The 16906-nt window shown below is 28.2% G+C and overlaps 1 protein-coding gene across 1 annotated transcript; it reads right to left on the minus strand.

The window, feature by feature from the left end:
• Positions 1–857: 857 nt before the first annotated feature.
• On the minus strand, positions 858–16437 carry LOC122509877 (glycerophosphocholine phosphodiesterase GPCPD1-like). The gene is made up of 14 exons (XM_043624182.1): positions 16121–16437; positions 10876–10986; positions 10174–10385; positions 9927–10093; positions 9292–9470; positions 9084–9218; positions 8583–8693; positions 6809–6959; positions 5791–5944; positions 5448–5673; positions 4641–4796; positions 4123–4550; positions 2796–2946; positions 858–1511 (listed from the first exon to the last, which is right to left on the minus strand). The coding sequence occupies exons 2-14, from the start codon at positions 10912–10914 to the stop codon at positions 1344–1346; spliced, it is 2277 nt and encodes a 758-aa protein (XP_043480117.1). The 5' UTR covers positions 10915–10986; positions 16121–16437; the 3' UTR covers positions 858–1343.
• Between the last annotated feature and the right edge of the window lie 469 nt (positions 16438–16906).

The following is a 16906-nucleotide window of genomic DNA, read 5'->3' on the forward strand; positions in this document are numbered from 1 at the left end:
AAAAAATTATAAGAGTTTATTTAGTTATAAAATTTATTTTTTTATAAAATGTTTTTAATTTATTGAAAAGAGAAAAAAATTTACTTTACTGTTCAACTTGAAGAATTTTTCAATTTATTTTTTGAAATACTTTCCAAAATTTTTTAGAATAGAAATACCCTTAAAAATAAGTACATAATTAAATGCACAATTTATGCTATAAAAAATTTGTTCCAGTTTTATTAAAATAAATATATTTAATTTAAAGTACGAAAAATGTATTTTACTAAAAACATTTTATTACAAAATTCTTATTGTTTTTATTCATAAAGGTTATTTTCATTTTTAATTATGTCAATTGTTTTTTAAGCTGAATGCAGTTATGTTATTATGCTGGTCTCCTTTTGTCAAAAACGCAATTATGCGATTATGTTTTCCATTATTTTCTACATTAATAACCATTTTAATGATTTTTCAGCTATTGAACTTTGAAGAGCAATATTAAATATATACAAATCTGATGTTATCTCAAATTTGATAAAAATGTCAGTTATGCTGTTATGCCTTTCTTCCACAGAATTACAATTACATAATATATTGAATTATTGAAAAAAAATTACTATTAAAGTGAAATTTGTTACATTTGCATTTGAAATTTCCAAGTACAATTGAATTTTTATTATCAAAAGTGTATTTTTTTGGAAGGCGAGTAAAATTTCTTTAATTTATAATTTCTATTCTGTAATTAGAATATTAATTATTTATTATAATTAATATTCTGCAATTAGAATATTAATTACTTATTATAATTAATATTCTGTAATAAGAATATAAATTATTTATTATAATTATTTAAATTGTAATTTATGGACTTATGAATAGATTTTCTATTTTTTAAATTTATATATTTAAAATCATTTTTTAAAAAATTATTCTTATCTTTCTTTTCTGGAAAAAAAGAGAAAACAAAATAAAGGAAAGAACTTATTAATTTAAAATTTAGTATCCTTCACCGCAATTTTAATCTAATCAAGAATATTATTTTCTAAGATAAATTTTTCAATTTTCCTTTCGTTTCAAAGAAATACACAAATCTTTTATACATTCGTTTGAAGAAAATAATTTTTAAGATTTGGTCACTTCATCATTTCCGATTTTTCTATTTATTGCGAATAATTTTTATTAGAAGTGATTACTGTTATTATCAATTCGAAAGGAAAAATTTAATTGTCGACTTAAAAGTCCACGCTAATTATTGTAACTCTAGGCATTGATTCATTTGTATCTATTGAATCTTCACGTTCTATTGAGAAGAAAAAAGAATATATCTTGTACTAAAATAACAAATTTTAAGAAGAGAAACATCAAAGACAATCTTTCGCTGTCTCTTTATCTGTGTAAATTTCGCTAAAATCATTCGTTTGGTTCCCAACAATTTCCGTGCTTTTCGTTTTTGTCGATTGACCAAATGTTTTCGCACATACGCTCAGATTCTTTGTCAGGTCTCCAATCTCCTTGTCCTGCTCTTGTTTCTGTAGGAAGAATATTAATTTATTATTTGGAATTTTAGGGGTGTTTTTTACTCGCATTTTTTTATTTTCCCTTAAAACAAAACAAAAACTATAAAAACAAATCAAACATTTTTGTCCCTTTCTTCGTGAAGCGTTACAAATACATGAATTTATAAAAAAATGTGAGTAAAAAATACAGACTTCGCACTCGATAATTGAGGGTCCCAATCAAAGAACTGGTTATAAGTTTTTGACACTCAAAATTCTTGACCCCCCCAAAAAAAAAGGATTTCAATTTCTTGAAAACATTTCGTATTTGTATAAAGATTGCCAAAATGTTTCTTAAGAAATTGGGATTATAAACAGTTTAATTTTTGACTTACAGGGCAATGACTTCGAGCTTAAAAAAATTATAACCGGTTCTATTATAAAGCTAATTTTTGCTACTTTTCTGAAAATTAGCTTTCAAACTAAAACAAGTAGTAAAAAAGTAGCTATCGAAAAATTAAACTTGACCAAAAAAACTCATTTTAGACACTTCACAAAATTGACAAAAATTCCATTTTATATTATATTTTCCTGACTTTTTTCTAATTTTCATCAAAAATCAAAAATTTGTCGACATAATTGATTTCTTTCGAAGAATTATTTATGTAAATAATTGAATTCTTGGGAACAATTTTATTAAAATCTAAAAGAATAATTGAATTATTTCAAAAAAATTTAATTAAAATTGTATTTAAAATAATTAATTTCTTTCGAACAATTTTATTAAAATATTTGAAAATAATTAAATTCCTGAGAAGAATTTTATCAAATTTTTTTTTTAATAATTGGATTTATAAGAAAAATGTTATTATTAGTGAAATTAATTGAATTATCGTGAAGAATTGTATAAAAATTTCGTTAAGTAATTAATTTTTTGGAATTTTTTCTAAATTAGTTGAATTCTTGTAGAAATTTTATTATTTATGAAAATAATTGAATTTTGGATGAATTTTATCAATTTTTTTTTTAAATAATATTGAATTCGTTTGCAACATTTTTTGAAAATACTAGATATTGAAAATAATTGAATAGTTTTAAAGAATTTGACTATAATTTTTGAGAATAGTTTTTTGATGTCTAGTATTAGCGAATTTAAATTTTAAAGTAGTGTAAATTCTAAAAAAAAAAAAAAAGAAATAGTAGCTTTTAGTACCTAAAATCTAAAAAAGTAGTAAATAGATTTTAATATATAAATAGTTTTAGTAGATGAGTACGAAATCTGAAAATAATAAAAATTAGAAACAAACGAATAGTTACATTTTCGGGATTAATTGGTCCGGGCATTATAGATTGTGGTAGTCCAGTAGTTTGAGTGCAACTTGCCACAGCGATTAACTCCTTTTGACTTTCCCTAGCGTCTACTAAAAATATACTCTCTTTCACTTCCTTCGCGTTGTATTCATCAATTCTGCAAATAAAATTTTAGATTAGTTTATTTCGATCTCACTTTGATCATAATCTATAAGATTTTTCTTCTTTGGTCTGTTTCTTTATGTCGCGCAATAGGGTAAGTGTACTAATTCCTGCGGTATTTTGGTCAAGACGTCTTTTAACTATAAAATATAATTTTTATATTGATCAAATTGAACTTATGTCTTATTAAATTTGTAGTTTGTGTTATTAAGATATGTTTACAATAAATAACATCTCTAAAATATAATTTATTTTAATAAATTTAATGAATTAAAAATAATATTCAATGCGTTTAATTCTGCGCGTTTGAGTCAGTTGCTGCGCGAATTCAATTCCTGTGGGTCAGTTTCTGCGCATAATTTTGTGCTTATGTGTATAATACCGCAAACTACTATGAAATCAAAGTGGGACAATGATTTTAATCAATGTTTAATTGAATAGAATATAAATTTATTAAAAATAAATATATATCATATATTAACAAAAGTAACTAATAATTTCTGAATTATCACATTTTTGAAACATTTAGTTAAAACTTAATAACAGAATTCTTCCTTAATTAATTTATGTATTTATTAAATTTTCTTTAGTTTTTCCTCCATAATCTTCATTTTTTCTTTCATTTTCATAATTTTTTCTTGCTCTTTTTCAAAATAGATAGTCTATTGTAACCAGTCTTAGTTGATTTTCTGAGGGCGCAGTAATTAAATCAAGCCCAAATTCTGTGATAATTACTACTCTTAAAAATAAAATATAATAACAGACAAAAATAAAGTAAAGTTTAATTTTTCTTTTAAAACAAGGTTTTCTTTATCTAAAATCATCATAATAATAACCACTTTAAGTCTAAAAACAATAATAAAGCCTTTTTTATGTAGGTATTTTTGCACCGCCAGCAAAGTTAGCAATGAAAATAAATAAAACCTTGCACACGTCAACTTTTAATTAAAATAAAATACATAAATATTAAGTTTTGGTATATACTTCCTATATCTATTTTAAAACTTACATCGTTAAGTAATTTTTAAAAAAAATTTCAAAATTATTTGTGCCCTGAACAAATGTATTCACTTAAATTATTAAAATGCCGCAGAAACTGAAGCACCCGCAGCAATTGACGCACTTACCCTATAAACGAAATTATGATTTGGAATTGAAAAACAAAACGTACTTATCGTAAATAACGCCGTGTAGACCAAGTCTCTTTAAATGTTGAATTGTGTCCTTATCATTGTTATCATCCCCCCAACAAAAGATTATTAGTCCAGCGTTTCTCACTAATTTCACCTGAGAAGGATCTCGTAGAATGTCCTCAGTGTGTACATTAATTCCTAAAATATCGGCTGCCAAAGCATGTCTCACGGCCATTGGTATTGTTTGACATCTCGTGTCGTGGTACATTGGATATTTAGCTGTTACTCCTTGCGTTAGAAAAACAACAGGATATTTGTTTTGTTTGAGTCTTATCATTGCACAAATATCCGGATTGAATGATGAGAAGACTATTTTTCTTTCGCAACCATATTCTAGAACAACTTTGAGAATAATGTCCAAGTATACATTCAAATCGAAAGGATGATTCAATTCAAAAGTGCCATCCTGAAAAAATGTAGATTTAAACTTATAACTTCGTACAGTTGTTGGAAATTGTAAAAATTCTTTATGCTTTCTGGAGAAAGTGAAAAATACCTTTAATTGCATTGTCCATTTTATTTCAATATTACAACCGACGTGTTGTTCAAGTACTTGAAGTACAGATTGAAGAGTTGGAAACGGTTGATGATCTTCGAGATCTTCGTCGAAAAATTTGGCAGCCTTTTCTCGAGCTTCCGCCAAGTGGTAGACCTTAAAACAAATTTTTGTCGTTACAAATTTTTCTCCCTTTTGGAATCATTAATCGAAGAATACAAATCAAATTGTTCACTAAATCTGAGGTCTCTGAAGTTAGCATCGACGAAATAACAATTAGTTGCACTCGGGGAATTTTTGTCAATGAATCTATTTTTAAAAATTGATCCAAGCCGAAAATTAATTAGTTGTTAATTGTAAATTGGACTGAAAATCTTCACAAACGCTATGGCTCACCAGATGATTAACAGTATGTTCATCTTTATCTGTGAAATGTAGCACTTTACCCAATGAGTCGCCAGGGTAAGAAAAATCCTTAAAAGAAAGGGGACGCGGCATTTTTTAAATTTGTAATTAATAATCTAAACCACTAAGCCCAAAACAAACCATAAACTAAAAAAACAGTTCAAAAATTCTACCGAAATCTGCATTTCTGTTTAATCTTTTTTAATCCATTTCGAGTTTAGGTAAAATTTCATTTGTTTTGGGTCAGTTTTTTCTTTCTTACTTACTTTTCTTTTTATTTGTTTACTTCTTTTATTTTTTTAGTAAGGAACCATGATATCATACGGATTGTACGGATATCAGTAGTTTCATACGGATTATTGAATGGTCAAATTGCACCAAATTGTGCAGAATTGTACTCACTTTAAGAAGATGTAGTTGCTCTAAAGTAAGGTCCTTAACGGGTATTTCAAGCATGTCCATAGCCTCTATTTGCTTCTTCCGTTTTAGTGAAATTGATACATAAAAATCGTGATAGATGACGGGGATGAAATCCTTTGATAATTGGACATCGAATTCCACCATATCTGCACCGTGATACGCAGCAGTCTTTAGAGATGCGATCGTATTCTCACGAACATTTGCGCAGCTATTTAGAAAGATATTACATAGTTAATGGCTAATATTATGGCTAATACAAAACAAAAAAAATCTAATTAGTACTGCATTTAATCTAGTTCTTAATTAGGGTCTTCATAATTATTACTTCTTCATTTCAAATTTGAATGATGTTCCTAAACCCCTGTGGCCAACGTCCAATCCCGACCATCGTTTTTCCCAGTGTTTCGCATAAGAAATACTCATGTCCCACGTTTGGTCTGCGATCGGCCTTATAGTTACGTATTCCACTGTTAGTTGTCCTGAAATTTATTAGAGAAAATACAAATATGTATAGTTGTTTGTATCGTATTTTCCTTGCTTTTACGTTAATAGAAAAAGGCTATTTCTTAATTCTCTGCTGATGCTAACAACCGTTATGGTCAAAAATCGTCATTTTTGACGCCTGGTACACTGAAAAAAATGTGGGTGTTCAGCTGCACCAGCTAGTGACGCAGCATTTCCAAAATGAGAATTTGTGCTGCCCTGTGTTTGGGTCCGCTGCGTTCCTGTTGTGGGTTCACTGGTGACCCACATCGGTAAAGATGTTAGCTCATCAGACTCGGGCAACAGCCTGTGAGACATTTGCGTAACCTCTGTGGGTACGCTGCGATCCCACAAAGCGAGTATCAGTGCTCTTAAAAGAAAGAGAAAGCAGCGCCACCATGACTGAGACGTCTCGGCGCTCAAATTTTTTTTCAGTGTATAGGGACTATGCACGGAAAATATTTTGGGTGCGCAGCTGTCTCACTTGTAGGTACCGCTGCGCTACATCAGCTGTGGGAGCTAATCGCTTCCACTGAGGATGCCCTGGAACCCCACAGCAGACGAAAAACTCCTCTATCGCTCTACTTGTCGCTGAGGTAGCGTAGCGGTACCTACAAGTGAGACAGCTGCGCGCCCAAAATATTTTCCGTGTGGGAGTTTCGTTCTATAGCCATAGAGTGGGGATAAGATAGCATCAACAGAAGATCAAACAATTTTTTCGAAAGTTTCAGATTTTCAAAGTTAAAAACCCCAAACAATATTAAAATAACCTTAAGATTATTTGCTACTTAGGTATCTTTCTCTGCAGCGCGTCATATTTGTTTGGTTTTGTTTATTGGTCTGTTGAAAAATTTACTAACCTATTGGTCTGTGTTTTGTGCTGGTAATTGGCACGGTTATAATTCCAACACTAGATTGTATGGTAGATGGTAAAATGTAGCTGAAGCCAATGTGATTCGGTGGTTCGTCAGGACATCTTGAATTGTACACATAGTAATCTACTAAATATGCCTGAAAAAAGACACTTATTAATAAAACTGAAGAAAGACGTAATTAATTTTCACAACAGTTAAAATTTAAACGTTCGTAAATTCTCAGTTCATTCACTAATGAAACATTAACCAAACTCAATGATCACTGATTAAAGTGCTTCATAAGCATAATCTGCATTTTTATTTCAGTAATTTTTGAAGAAAAATTTCAAATGTTTTTAGTATTGCAGACATAATGGAGATATTGCATCGAAATAAACACGATCTTTAATCATTTTTTAACTGAATAAAGAAAAAGAAAAAAAGTAGGAAGTAAACTATATCTCGTATGTACTTTTGTCCTTTCTTTTCGTATATGAAATCGCAAAAATATGGCAGGAGCAATAAAATTGATAAAACTGACAAAATCTGAATACGAAAAATAATTTATTTCCTAGAATAATCAAGCAATGAATCAGACCAATACTATTTTTTTCACTGCTTGGTGACGCTTTGTCCGCAACACCTGCCAATTTGTTAATTATTAAATTCTGTGTTTAAAAATTCATATTCAGAAGTTCGACAGCGTATTCTGGCATTGGCTGCGTGGCCATGTTTAGGAATTTGTTGATTAGAGCTAGAAAATAGTAGTGATACACTAAATAGGACTGATGGGAATCTCACCATTTTCGACGCACAGAGATGGAATCGAGATGTGACAGTGTTGATATCGCTAATTTATTGGGAAAAACTTGGAGAAGGCTTTATTGTCTCGCATAAATCATTCTCTTTGTTTCTTATTGTTTTCGTGACAATGCCATTCAGATTAAAAAGCAATTTGATGGATTTTAATTTCAACTAATGATTGGTAATTGAAATTCATTGAAAGGTTATTTGATGAATTCAATCTTTTTTGATTAGAATTTAAAAGCACGACTTTTGATTGATGAGAGTTTTCGCCCTGAAGGATGGGATTGGTGGGTGAACGACAATCAAAACCATCAAATCTCTGTGAAGTCATGTGAGCACAGACGTTAAGTAGTAGACGATGCTTTAGCGCATCAGTTTGCAATGTTTAGCATCATGTTTTTATTTTGCACCAGTCTTGCTTTGTATAAGTCAACACACGTTGTCATCTTCCGTTAATCCTCATCAAGGGAGACATCTCTTGTTTCCACTTTGGCAATAACTGCTGAACAAGTTTAAATAAATTTTTACAAAGTAATTTGTGACACAAAGTTAGAAGAAGACGTGGCCGGCCTACTCGTGGTCTCTACTGAAAACTCACAGGGTTTGGTCAATGCGTATTCTTTTTTTTATTTATGATGAATCGCCACTCATTTGTTATTTATTGCTCTGCCATATAGTAACGATCAAATACTGTTTGTTTGAAAAAGGAAAGTTTGTTTCTTTTTGAAAATTGTAATTTAGACTAACTAACTAATTTCAAATTTCAATATTTTGCGAATTGATTGTGAAAATTTACTAAACGAGTATTTAGAAACTTCGAGGATGGGAGAAAACTTTTAAACTTATTATCTTCACAATAATTTCGATACACAGTGTTATGTTGTTTTTAGCGATGAAGCAAGCAATAAATATCAATCACTTGGCAATCCAATGAGCTGTGTATCTACATTACTGTGAGTCGATATTTACTTACAATTATCTCAGGATAACGAACAGCCACATTGAATACGACAAAATCGTCTTCACTGTACTCGCGACCAAATTGCTCTTGGTACTTGAAGTGAGCTTCTTCGTCATTCATCGCCTAGAATAAAACATCTTTCATTTTAGTTTGTTTCCTAAATTGTCAACTTTTCGAAATTTCATTGGAAAAAGTTTGTGTTATTTTAAATTTTAATGTTCTTGAAGTTAGCGTCGACGCTAAAAGATTAGAAAAAAATTAGATTCGACTTTAAGATTAGAAAAGTGCCTTGAAAGAAGTGTTTTTTGGGGCTCAACGTCGACGCTAATGTCAATGACAGAAACTTTAACTCTCTGCTGTCGCTAACGACCGTTATAGTAAAAAATCATCAGATTGTTTGCTTGGTGGGACTATGGAAGTTATGGTTCTAGATTAGTTGGTTGCTTTTACGGTGATAAAAGTTAGGATAATTTAGCATCGACAGAGGATTAGATGTTAACATTCTGAACGTACAGCAATTTCTGTAATACTGAATGCAGGGTGATCCACAATGTCTTGTGTATCCATTGAGAGACTGTCGTCCACACACTCTCCTTCTAGGTGTTGCATCTCGAGGGAATTATGTTTCACCAAATTGACGGGTGTCATCTGTAAATAGTTGTAAAATTTTCACTTGGTGTCCTCCTTCTTTCTTTTCTTTGAAAATTCTCATTTTACGTACTTTGATGTGAACTTTTCTATTTTGTAAACGATTTTTCCAGACTTTTATTGGATTATTGAATACTTTGAATTGAATGACGGTCTCTTCGGTTAACCATCCGTTTTCTATTTTAAAGTATCCATTGTTGTATCCAAACTGATCTGGTTCTGGCAAGGAGTTTTCTGCTATGTTGCTAAGTTCTGAAATTGAGAATAGTGGGAATTATTTTGTTTCATGTGTTTAGAAAATGCGACGCGACAGGAAGAAAGAGAACTACAGAGGAAAAGCTTCTAGGTTGTTTTTTAAGTGCTTTTAAGTGGTTCAAACTAATTGTGGTGGCGTTAGTGGACTAAAAAGTGCTTCTTCTAATGGCGCCTCTAGCGGTAGCGTCAGTGAACTAATTTTTCTCTTTAATTCGTTTTAAAGGCGTTTTTTCAGTGGCGACTCTAACTATGACGTTGGTTAACTAAGTTACTTTTTTTAAATTCTTTTAGCTGTCGAATTTTTCTTTTCCTTCACATCGCATCATGGAAACTTGGAAATATAAGTTCTCTGAAGTTAGTCTCGACGTTGAGGGTCAAAATAATAGTTTTTCGACCCTGAGTGTTTCGACTCTAACTTTAGGAACATGAAAAACGGAAAATTGTTTCACTAACTGTCTTTTTTAATCAGTCTAGGCGTCATGTGAGTTTCCCATTTGCGAATAATAAGTGTCTGTGCTGGATTCTTGACTTCATTTAATTGGCAAACAACGGCAATGAAATAACGAAAATCCACATTTACATCGGTTGGCAATTCGATAGTTTGCGAAAATATTTGTCCTCTGAAATCGAAATATTTTAAAATTTTAAGGAAACTATATTTTTTTGGAAGGGGAGAATATTAAAAGAATTATAAACTTACTCGTCAGGTTCGTTAAGTAAATTATCTCGCGATGAATTTTGATCATTGTTCGTGTCTCCTAACGATCCTCCATCGTTATTTTCGGACAGTTCTGGTGAATTTGAATGACTATTTTCTGACTGAAGCGGAATAGCTTCAGTATGATTCCAAGATCCTAATTCAGGAACGTTGCCCACTACGTAGACATTTTCGTTTTTCGCCAGACCAGTCACCTTTGTAATTACAAAAAGTATAAATCAGAATAATGGAAAGTTCATAGAAAAGAATTTTATTTGAAACAGCTAACAAATTTCACTTTATTAGCAAAATTTTTAGTTGTTTCAGTTAAAACTTTCGCTATTTTAGAGAATTTTATCGCTGTTCCAGGTATTTATAATTTATCCATGTAGACCATGTTAAATAATTTTATTATTTTCAAAGCAAGATACCTATGAAGCAGATCGTTTTAAGATTACATTTGTGCTATTTTTGTTATTTTTACACCTCAAGTAAAAGTTTCTGTTTAATTGTGTAAAACTAAAAGCAGTTTTTATTAATTATTTTAGATCTAATGAAGACTAAAAAAAACAAAGATTTATATTGAGAGTTGATCCTCTGTTGTTTATTTTCATTCCAAAAATTACAAACATAACCTACAATTTTTTGTTTCTTAGGTACCTTTCTATATATTTTTTGAAAATTGGAGCTCAAAAAATTGTTTACCTGAACTCTAAACATCCATTCTTTCTTTGAACCCCTCATGGTGAAGATTTCTTGAAAGTCAAAACTATTTTAATTCCCTTATGATTTTTTTCTGTTAGGATCCTTTCCTTTCTAAAAATCACAATTGATCATTTAATTTAATTTTTCTTTTTGGGAAATAATGTATACTTTAAAATCGTTTATTGAAAATTAAACTTTGTAGTTGCTGTCAAATTTCTTCGATTTTTTATCTTACTTGTAATTTTAATTTTTGTTTAAGCTAGAATTTAAATTAAAAAATTTAATTAAATATTTGGAACATATGGAGTGACTTTCAAATAACTGTGATTTTTTGAATAAGACGTTTTCCCGTTAAAATAGTGAACCAAAATTGGCTTTCATTACATATTTCAGTACATTTTTGTTATTGAAGTACATGTTCAAAAGGCAACTACAAGATCTTAAATATTTTTAAAGTTACGATGAAAAACGCAACAGTGACGTGCCACGGTCCTGACATGTGTGTCACAGTTAGAACACGTAAATAAATAAATAATCAAATAAATATTTTCTTTTCAATATTCTCACTTCAAAATAATGTCAATAGAAGTCAATTAAAATAAACTTGAGTAATAAAATCACAATTTCTTTAATATATGGAGGTACAAAATAGTTAACAATTGGAAACATGAAAAAAGTGCTTGCATACGTAGAATATCATTATAATAAAATAACTTTTATATGTAAAACATCTAGTTACACTTGGCCTCCAAAGTGCTTAAAAGCTAGTTTCAATATTTGATCACGTGACAATTTCGGAACAAAATTTTAAAAAATCGTATGCCACGGACCTGACAATGATACCCTATTTTCTTAGTTTTAACTATGATAATAATTAGTTAATGAACTGAATATTAAGTATCTTCCACAACAGACTTCCATTAAAAGGTTTATGAAGTAATTGTCAAAAAAAAATAGTTTTAGTAGTTATTTATCTTTAAGGCCATGCAAATATGACAGTTATCTGGAAATCACTCATATACGAACTTAATTAAAATGTAATTTGTATTCTATAATTAAAAAAAAATAAAATTACAAGTAATATTTCATTTCAATTTTAATTTAAATTTTCTTGATTCAAGTGAAATAATGTGGTCGTTATCTCATTTTCATAAAAGATTATTTGATATTGACAATAATATTTGACGACTGACGCAGAGAAAATTTGTCACATGATGAAAACGTCAGTAAACGAGCCATTTAAAAAAATGTATTGTAATATTAAGAGTTTCACTCACAATGATATTTCTTGGCAATGATACGACAGTTTCTATATACACAGTGAAACTATTAATAAAAAATCTCTCTTCCGAAATAAAAAAACTCTACATAGAAAACAAAATTTTTATCTCTCTGAAGATTTTTAAATAAATAAAGCATTATTTAGACAAAATTTTAAACGATTATTAATTTATATTCAACAGTTTTTAAATTAAAAACTTTTTAAAGTTTTTGTTTCCTTTTTTTAATGACTTTTTTTATAAGACAGAAGAAAAATTTAACATATTTTTATTTTTTTCATTGTTTTTTTGCATTTTTTTTTAATTATTCTCTTTTAATTAACAATTGACAAACTAAATTAAAAAAAAAACAGTGTACAAACAATTTACAAGTTAATGATATTGTTAATTGTTTGATTGGGGTACAAAAGTTCCAAAACGGAAGTTCCAATCGAAAAGTTCCAAGAAAAAAGTTCCAAAATGAAAATATCCAAAATTTATTTTTCCACAGTACAAAAGTTCCAAAATCCAAAATGTCCAAAATAATAAATTTACCAAAGTATAAAATTTCCAAAATAAAAAGTGTTTGTTTGAAAAAATAAGTTTAAAAATGTAAATTGTAGCCGATGGGCCTAAGATATCCGAGAATGTCATTATTATCCACACAATCTTGAAAATTTAGAACGATATTAAAAATCCTGTCTTCGGCGATTACCGCGAACATAAGTAACCTATAATGTTAGTTAATTTTAGTAATATTAGTTATATTTATTTTTTTTATTTTTAAAACAATTAAATATATTTTATATAACTTTCCATCCGAATGCTTGCAATATAGAAATCCTTCGATATGTAAATAATTTTTTTTTCCGACTTGTAATATTTCTGCCATAATTAATCAAAAATATAATTTCACTGTTCACTATTTTCTAATTTAAATAAAGTGTTTCATATACTTTACAATTTAATACAATTTCACTGATTACTATTTTTAATTTGAATACAATTTTTAATTTCACAACATGATTTTGGAATGAGCACACGTCGAAGGACAATTTATGAAAATAACAACGATAATAACAACTGAAAGTTTCCTGACGTGAAGTTGTACTTTGAAATTTGAAAAATATTTTTAAAAAACAATGTTTGGAAAAAACGACGATTGGAAAAAAATACTTTGGTAAAAATGGTCTTTGGAAAAATATTTTGGAAAAAATTTAATTTGGGAAAATAATAATTTGGGCCCTTTGGAATTGGAACTTTTGTTTTGGAACTTTTGACTCCATACCAATTGGATTGACTACTTTTTTCTGTAAAATTTAGTTTATCAATTGTTTTTTTATTTCTATACTATAGTTAAATTATTATTATAAATTATTATAATTTAATATTTATTAACAATTAATTATTAATGTTAATGTTAATAGTTTGACTTTTTTTATTCTTTAAAATTTAGTTTGTCAATTAGTAATTGAAAATGAATTGATTAAATTATTATTATAAATTATTATACATCAATATTCATTATTGTCATTGTTAATTTTATTGTTTGATCACTTTTCCCTTTAAAATGTAGTTTATCAATTGTGAGTTTAAAAAAATACTTATAAAAAAGTAAAAAAGAGAAAAAACCAATGACATATAAATAAAAGTATAATAGAAACGTCAAATCAAAATTATCACGTTGTGAAAGTTTGATTATTCAAAAGATCTGTCTATATTCTCAACAATAAATTGACTTATTTCCTAATTGCTCAATTGAATAATGAATTTCCCTTTCATTTATCGGAATTAGTCGCATATTGTGTTATTTTATAAATAATTTGAGTAGTAAACTTTTTTTAAATTTAATTATTATATTAATTTATTTTTTAGTTTTTAAACCCATTTTTGAGAAATATGTATTGGAGATTAAATTTCAATGTTGAAACAATTCAAGTAACTTGCTTACTTGCGATATTGATAATATATTGCGCCATTTAATCAAGAAATAATTCAAAACTACGCATTTTGTTTCGATATATAAGTTACTTTCTGATTAAAGATTAATATGTCACTTTGAAAAAGAGGAATTTATAATTAATTATAGAAATATTTTACCAAAATTACAAATATTTTATTAATTAGAAAATAATTAATTTCTTTAGAAATTAATTATCTTAAAAAAGAAAAGTCAAGTTTTAATAGTGTATGAACGTGTTTTTACTAATTTTTATAAAAAAAATCTATTAAGATTTATAGATTAACATTACTAGCTTGAAATAAAAAATTAATTAATTAATTCAAATAAACGATTACTTATCTACATATTATCAAATAAATATTTACTTGAATCAAATAATTTTTATTTGTGTCAATTAAATATTAGGGTCATTTGGGGTAAATGTAAACAATTTCATTAATTTGGCAATGTAAAATTACATAGAAGAGGAAATTAGGTCCTCTTTTTAAAAAAAAAAATTTTTTTAAATTTGATCAGTTTTTAAAAATATTTTTAGGTTCATCCGCCATTTTGAAAATTTGAAATTTGACTTCAAATTCGTATTCAGCGACCTTAAAAACCCCTGAGTAGCCAGATTCAAGCAAATTTGATCAATTTTTAAAAATATTATTTGTAGGTTCATCCGCCATATTGGATCCACCATTTTGAAATTTAAAAATTCGATTTTAGATTCTTATTCAGAAAAATAAAAAAAAAAACTTCTTTTTACCAAGTTGAATGAAAATCTATTAAAATTTGTTCAAGTAATTCAAGTTTTTACATTACTAGTTTTGTAATGGTTAATTGTTTATTTTATATGATACATTATCAGTCAACTGGTTGATTTACTATACATCTACGAAGAATTTTTTTTTCAGTTTTTCCATCCCTTAAAACAGTAGTATACTTGAAATAACTTGTTTCTTAAACCTCGCTTAACTACAGTGGTGTTTACATGTACCCTGAATTTTAGGAAAATTTCAAAATCTCGGGGTAAATGTAAACAGTCAGTTTTAGGCGATTCAGGTGCATCAATATTTTTTGGTACCTCATCAAATTTTTCTAGGGAACTCTAGTAACAAGTTCATGCAAAAGAAATCCGTCCGTTTTAAGGCCTAAGCACAACTACTTTGCGAATGTCGTTCGCGAATGTAAAGCATGCGTTAGAAAAGGACACAAATATATCTCTGTTCTTTTCTAACCCATGCATTGCGTTCGCGAACGACATTCGCAAAGTAGTTGTGCTTAGGCCTATACCTTTTAACAAAAAAAAACTAATGTTTTTAGTGAAAAATAGATATTCCGTTTACATTTACCCCAATAGACCCTATTTAATTATAATTATTTTATAAACTTTTTATTGAATTATTATTCTGAAATTATTGGTTCAAATATTTATATTACTTAAATAAAAATTTAATTGATTCAAGTAAATATTTGTTTGATAATAGACAAGTGATTTGTTATTTAAATCAAATAATTTTTTTTCATTGTAATAATACAGGGTTAATTGGATTGTTTCTTATTTTTTTACTGATTATCTAGTGGGTTTAATCTTAAAAGTGAATTTTATCATTTGCGTAGTTTTTTGAAACAATTATTATCACGTGCCATAATTAAATTTATTACGTGGTTTTAAAAATAATTGCTGTAAGTGCAAATGTAGAGCAGCAATTTGATTTACCCAGACATATGTTTATTATTTTATTTTACTCCAGTTTTTTCAATTCCCTCTCTCCACTTAATTGAAAATTTTCTACTAGTACAATATTTGTATTTGGCACAAAATTAATCATCATTTTCATACAAAAAATAACAAAATACTTTTTAAAAAAATACTTTCAAGTAAATTTTAGTATAGCAGTAGGTATTTTTGTAAATAAGTAAAAAAAAGTATAAATATTTTTTTATTTTTTATTTCGTGAAAAATTAAAGTAGAAAATTAAAAGAATTATTATTATTATTATTATTATTAAAAAGGAAGGAAAACTTGATAAAAACTTACGTAAAAACACTTGTCACTGAGAAAATCTTTGGGCAAGAAACTTGGGGGCAGGAAAGTGCCTTTTGCACTTTATTAACTTCTTGTTATTTAACAATAGTTCGATATCGTTTGCGTAGTGAAAATTTTGTGGAATTTTGCATTATCACATTTGTTCAGCGAACACAAATTGACAGTTAATATTTTCTGATTGCTATTGAACTAACGAAGCAGACCAGCTGCTTTTCACACACACACATAATGAAAAACTGAAATTCTAAATGAAAATTTCTCCATAATGCTATGCAGTGTTGTTGAGAATCGAACAATGACTAAACAATTTGGCAACGTCGCCATCGCCAACTCTCGCGAGGTACGTGCAATGGCGCTGCGGTCGATATTTTCGAACGTACCATGTGATTTAAAAATTCTTGGGTTATAATTTTCGCTTAAATTACACAATTGCTATTGTCTTCGTTGAAAATAGTTAATGAAATTATAAAATTTGGATAGATTTTGTTAATTTTTGGAATTTTTGCTTAAGTTTTTTTTGTATTATGAATTGAGGATTACTTGCATATAATTCACATTTGTTTATATTATTATTGTATACTGAAATGATGAAACAATTGAGGAAGTTAGACAGTTAGTCGCTCAATAATCGCGTGTCGATCGTATTTTTTTTTTGCTATTTATGCAATAATATTCCTTTTTGGTTCATGAGGGTAAAATTAAGTAATAATAACTTCCAGTACCACAACTTTCGGTATTTTTAGAAAAATTGTAAACATTACTTTGCAAAAAAAATTT

Source organism: Leptopilina heterotoma, unplaced genomic scaffold, assembly GCF_015476425.1.
Source record: "Leptopilina heterotoma isolate Lh14 unplaced genomic scaffold, ASM1547642v1 Lhet_63, whole genome shotgun sequence".
NCBI lineage: Eukaryota > Metazoa > Arthropoda > Insecta > Hymenoptera > Figitidae > Leptopilina > Leptopilina heterotoma.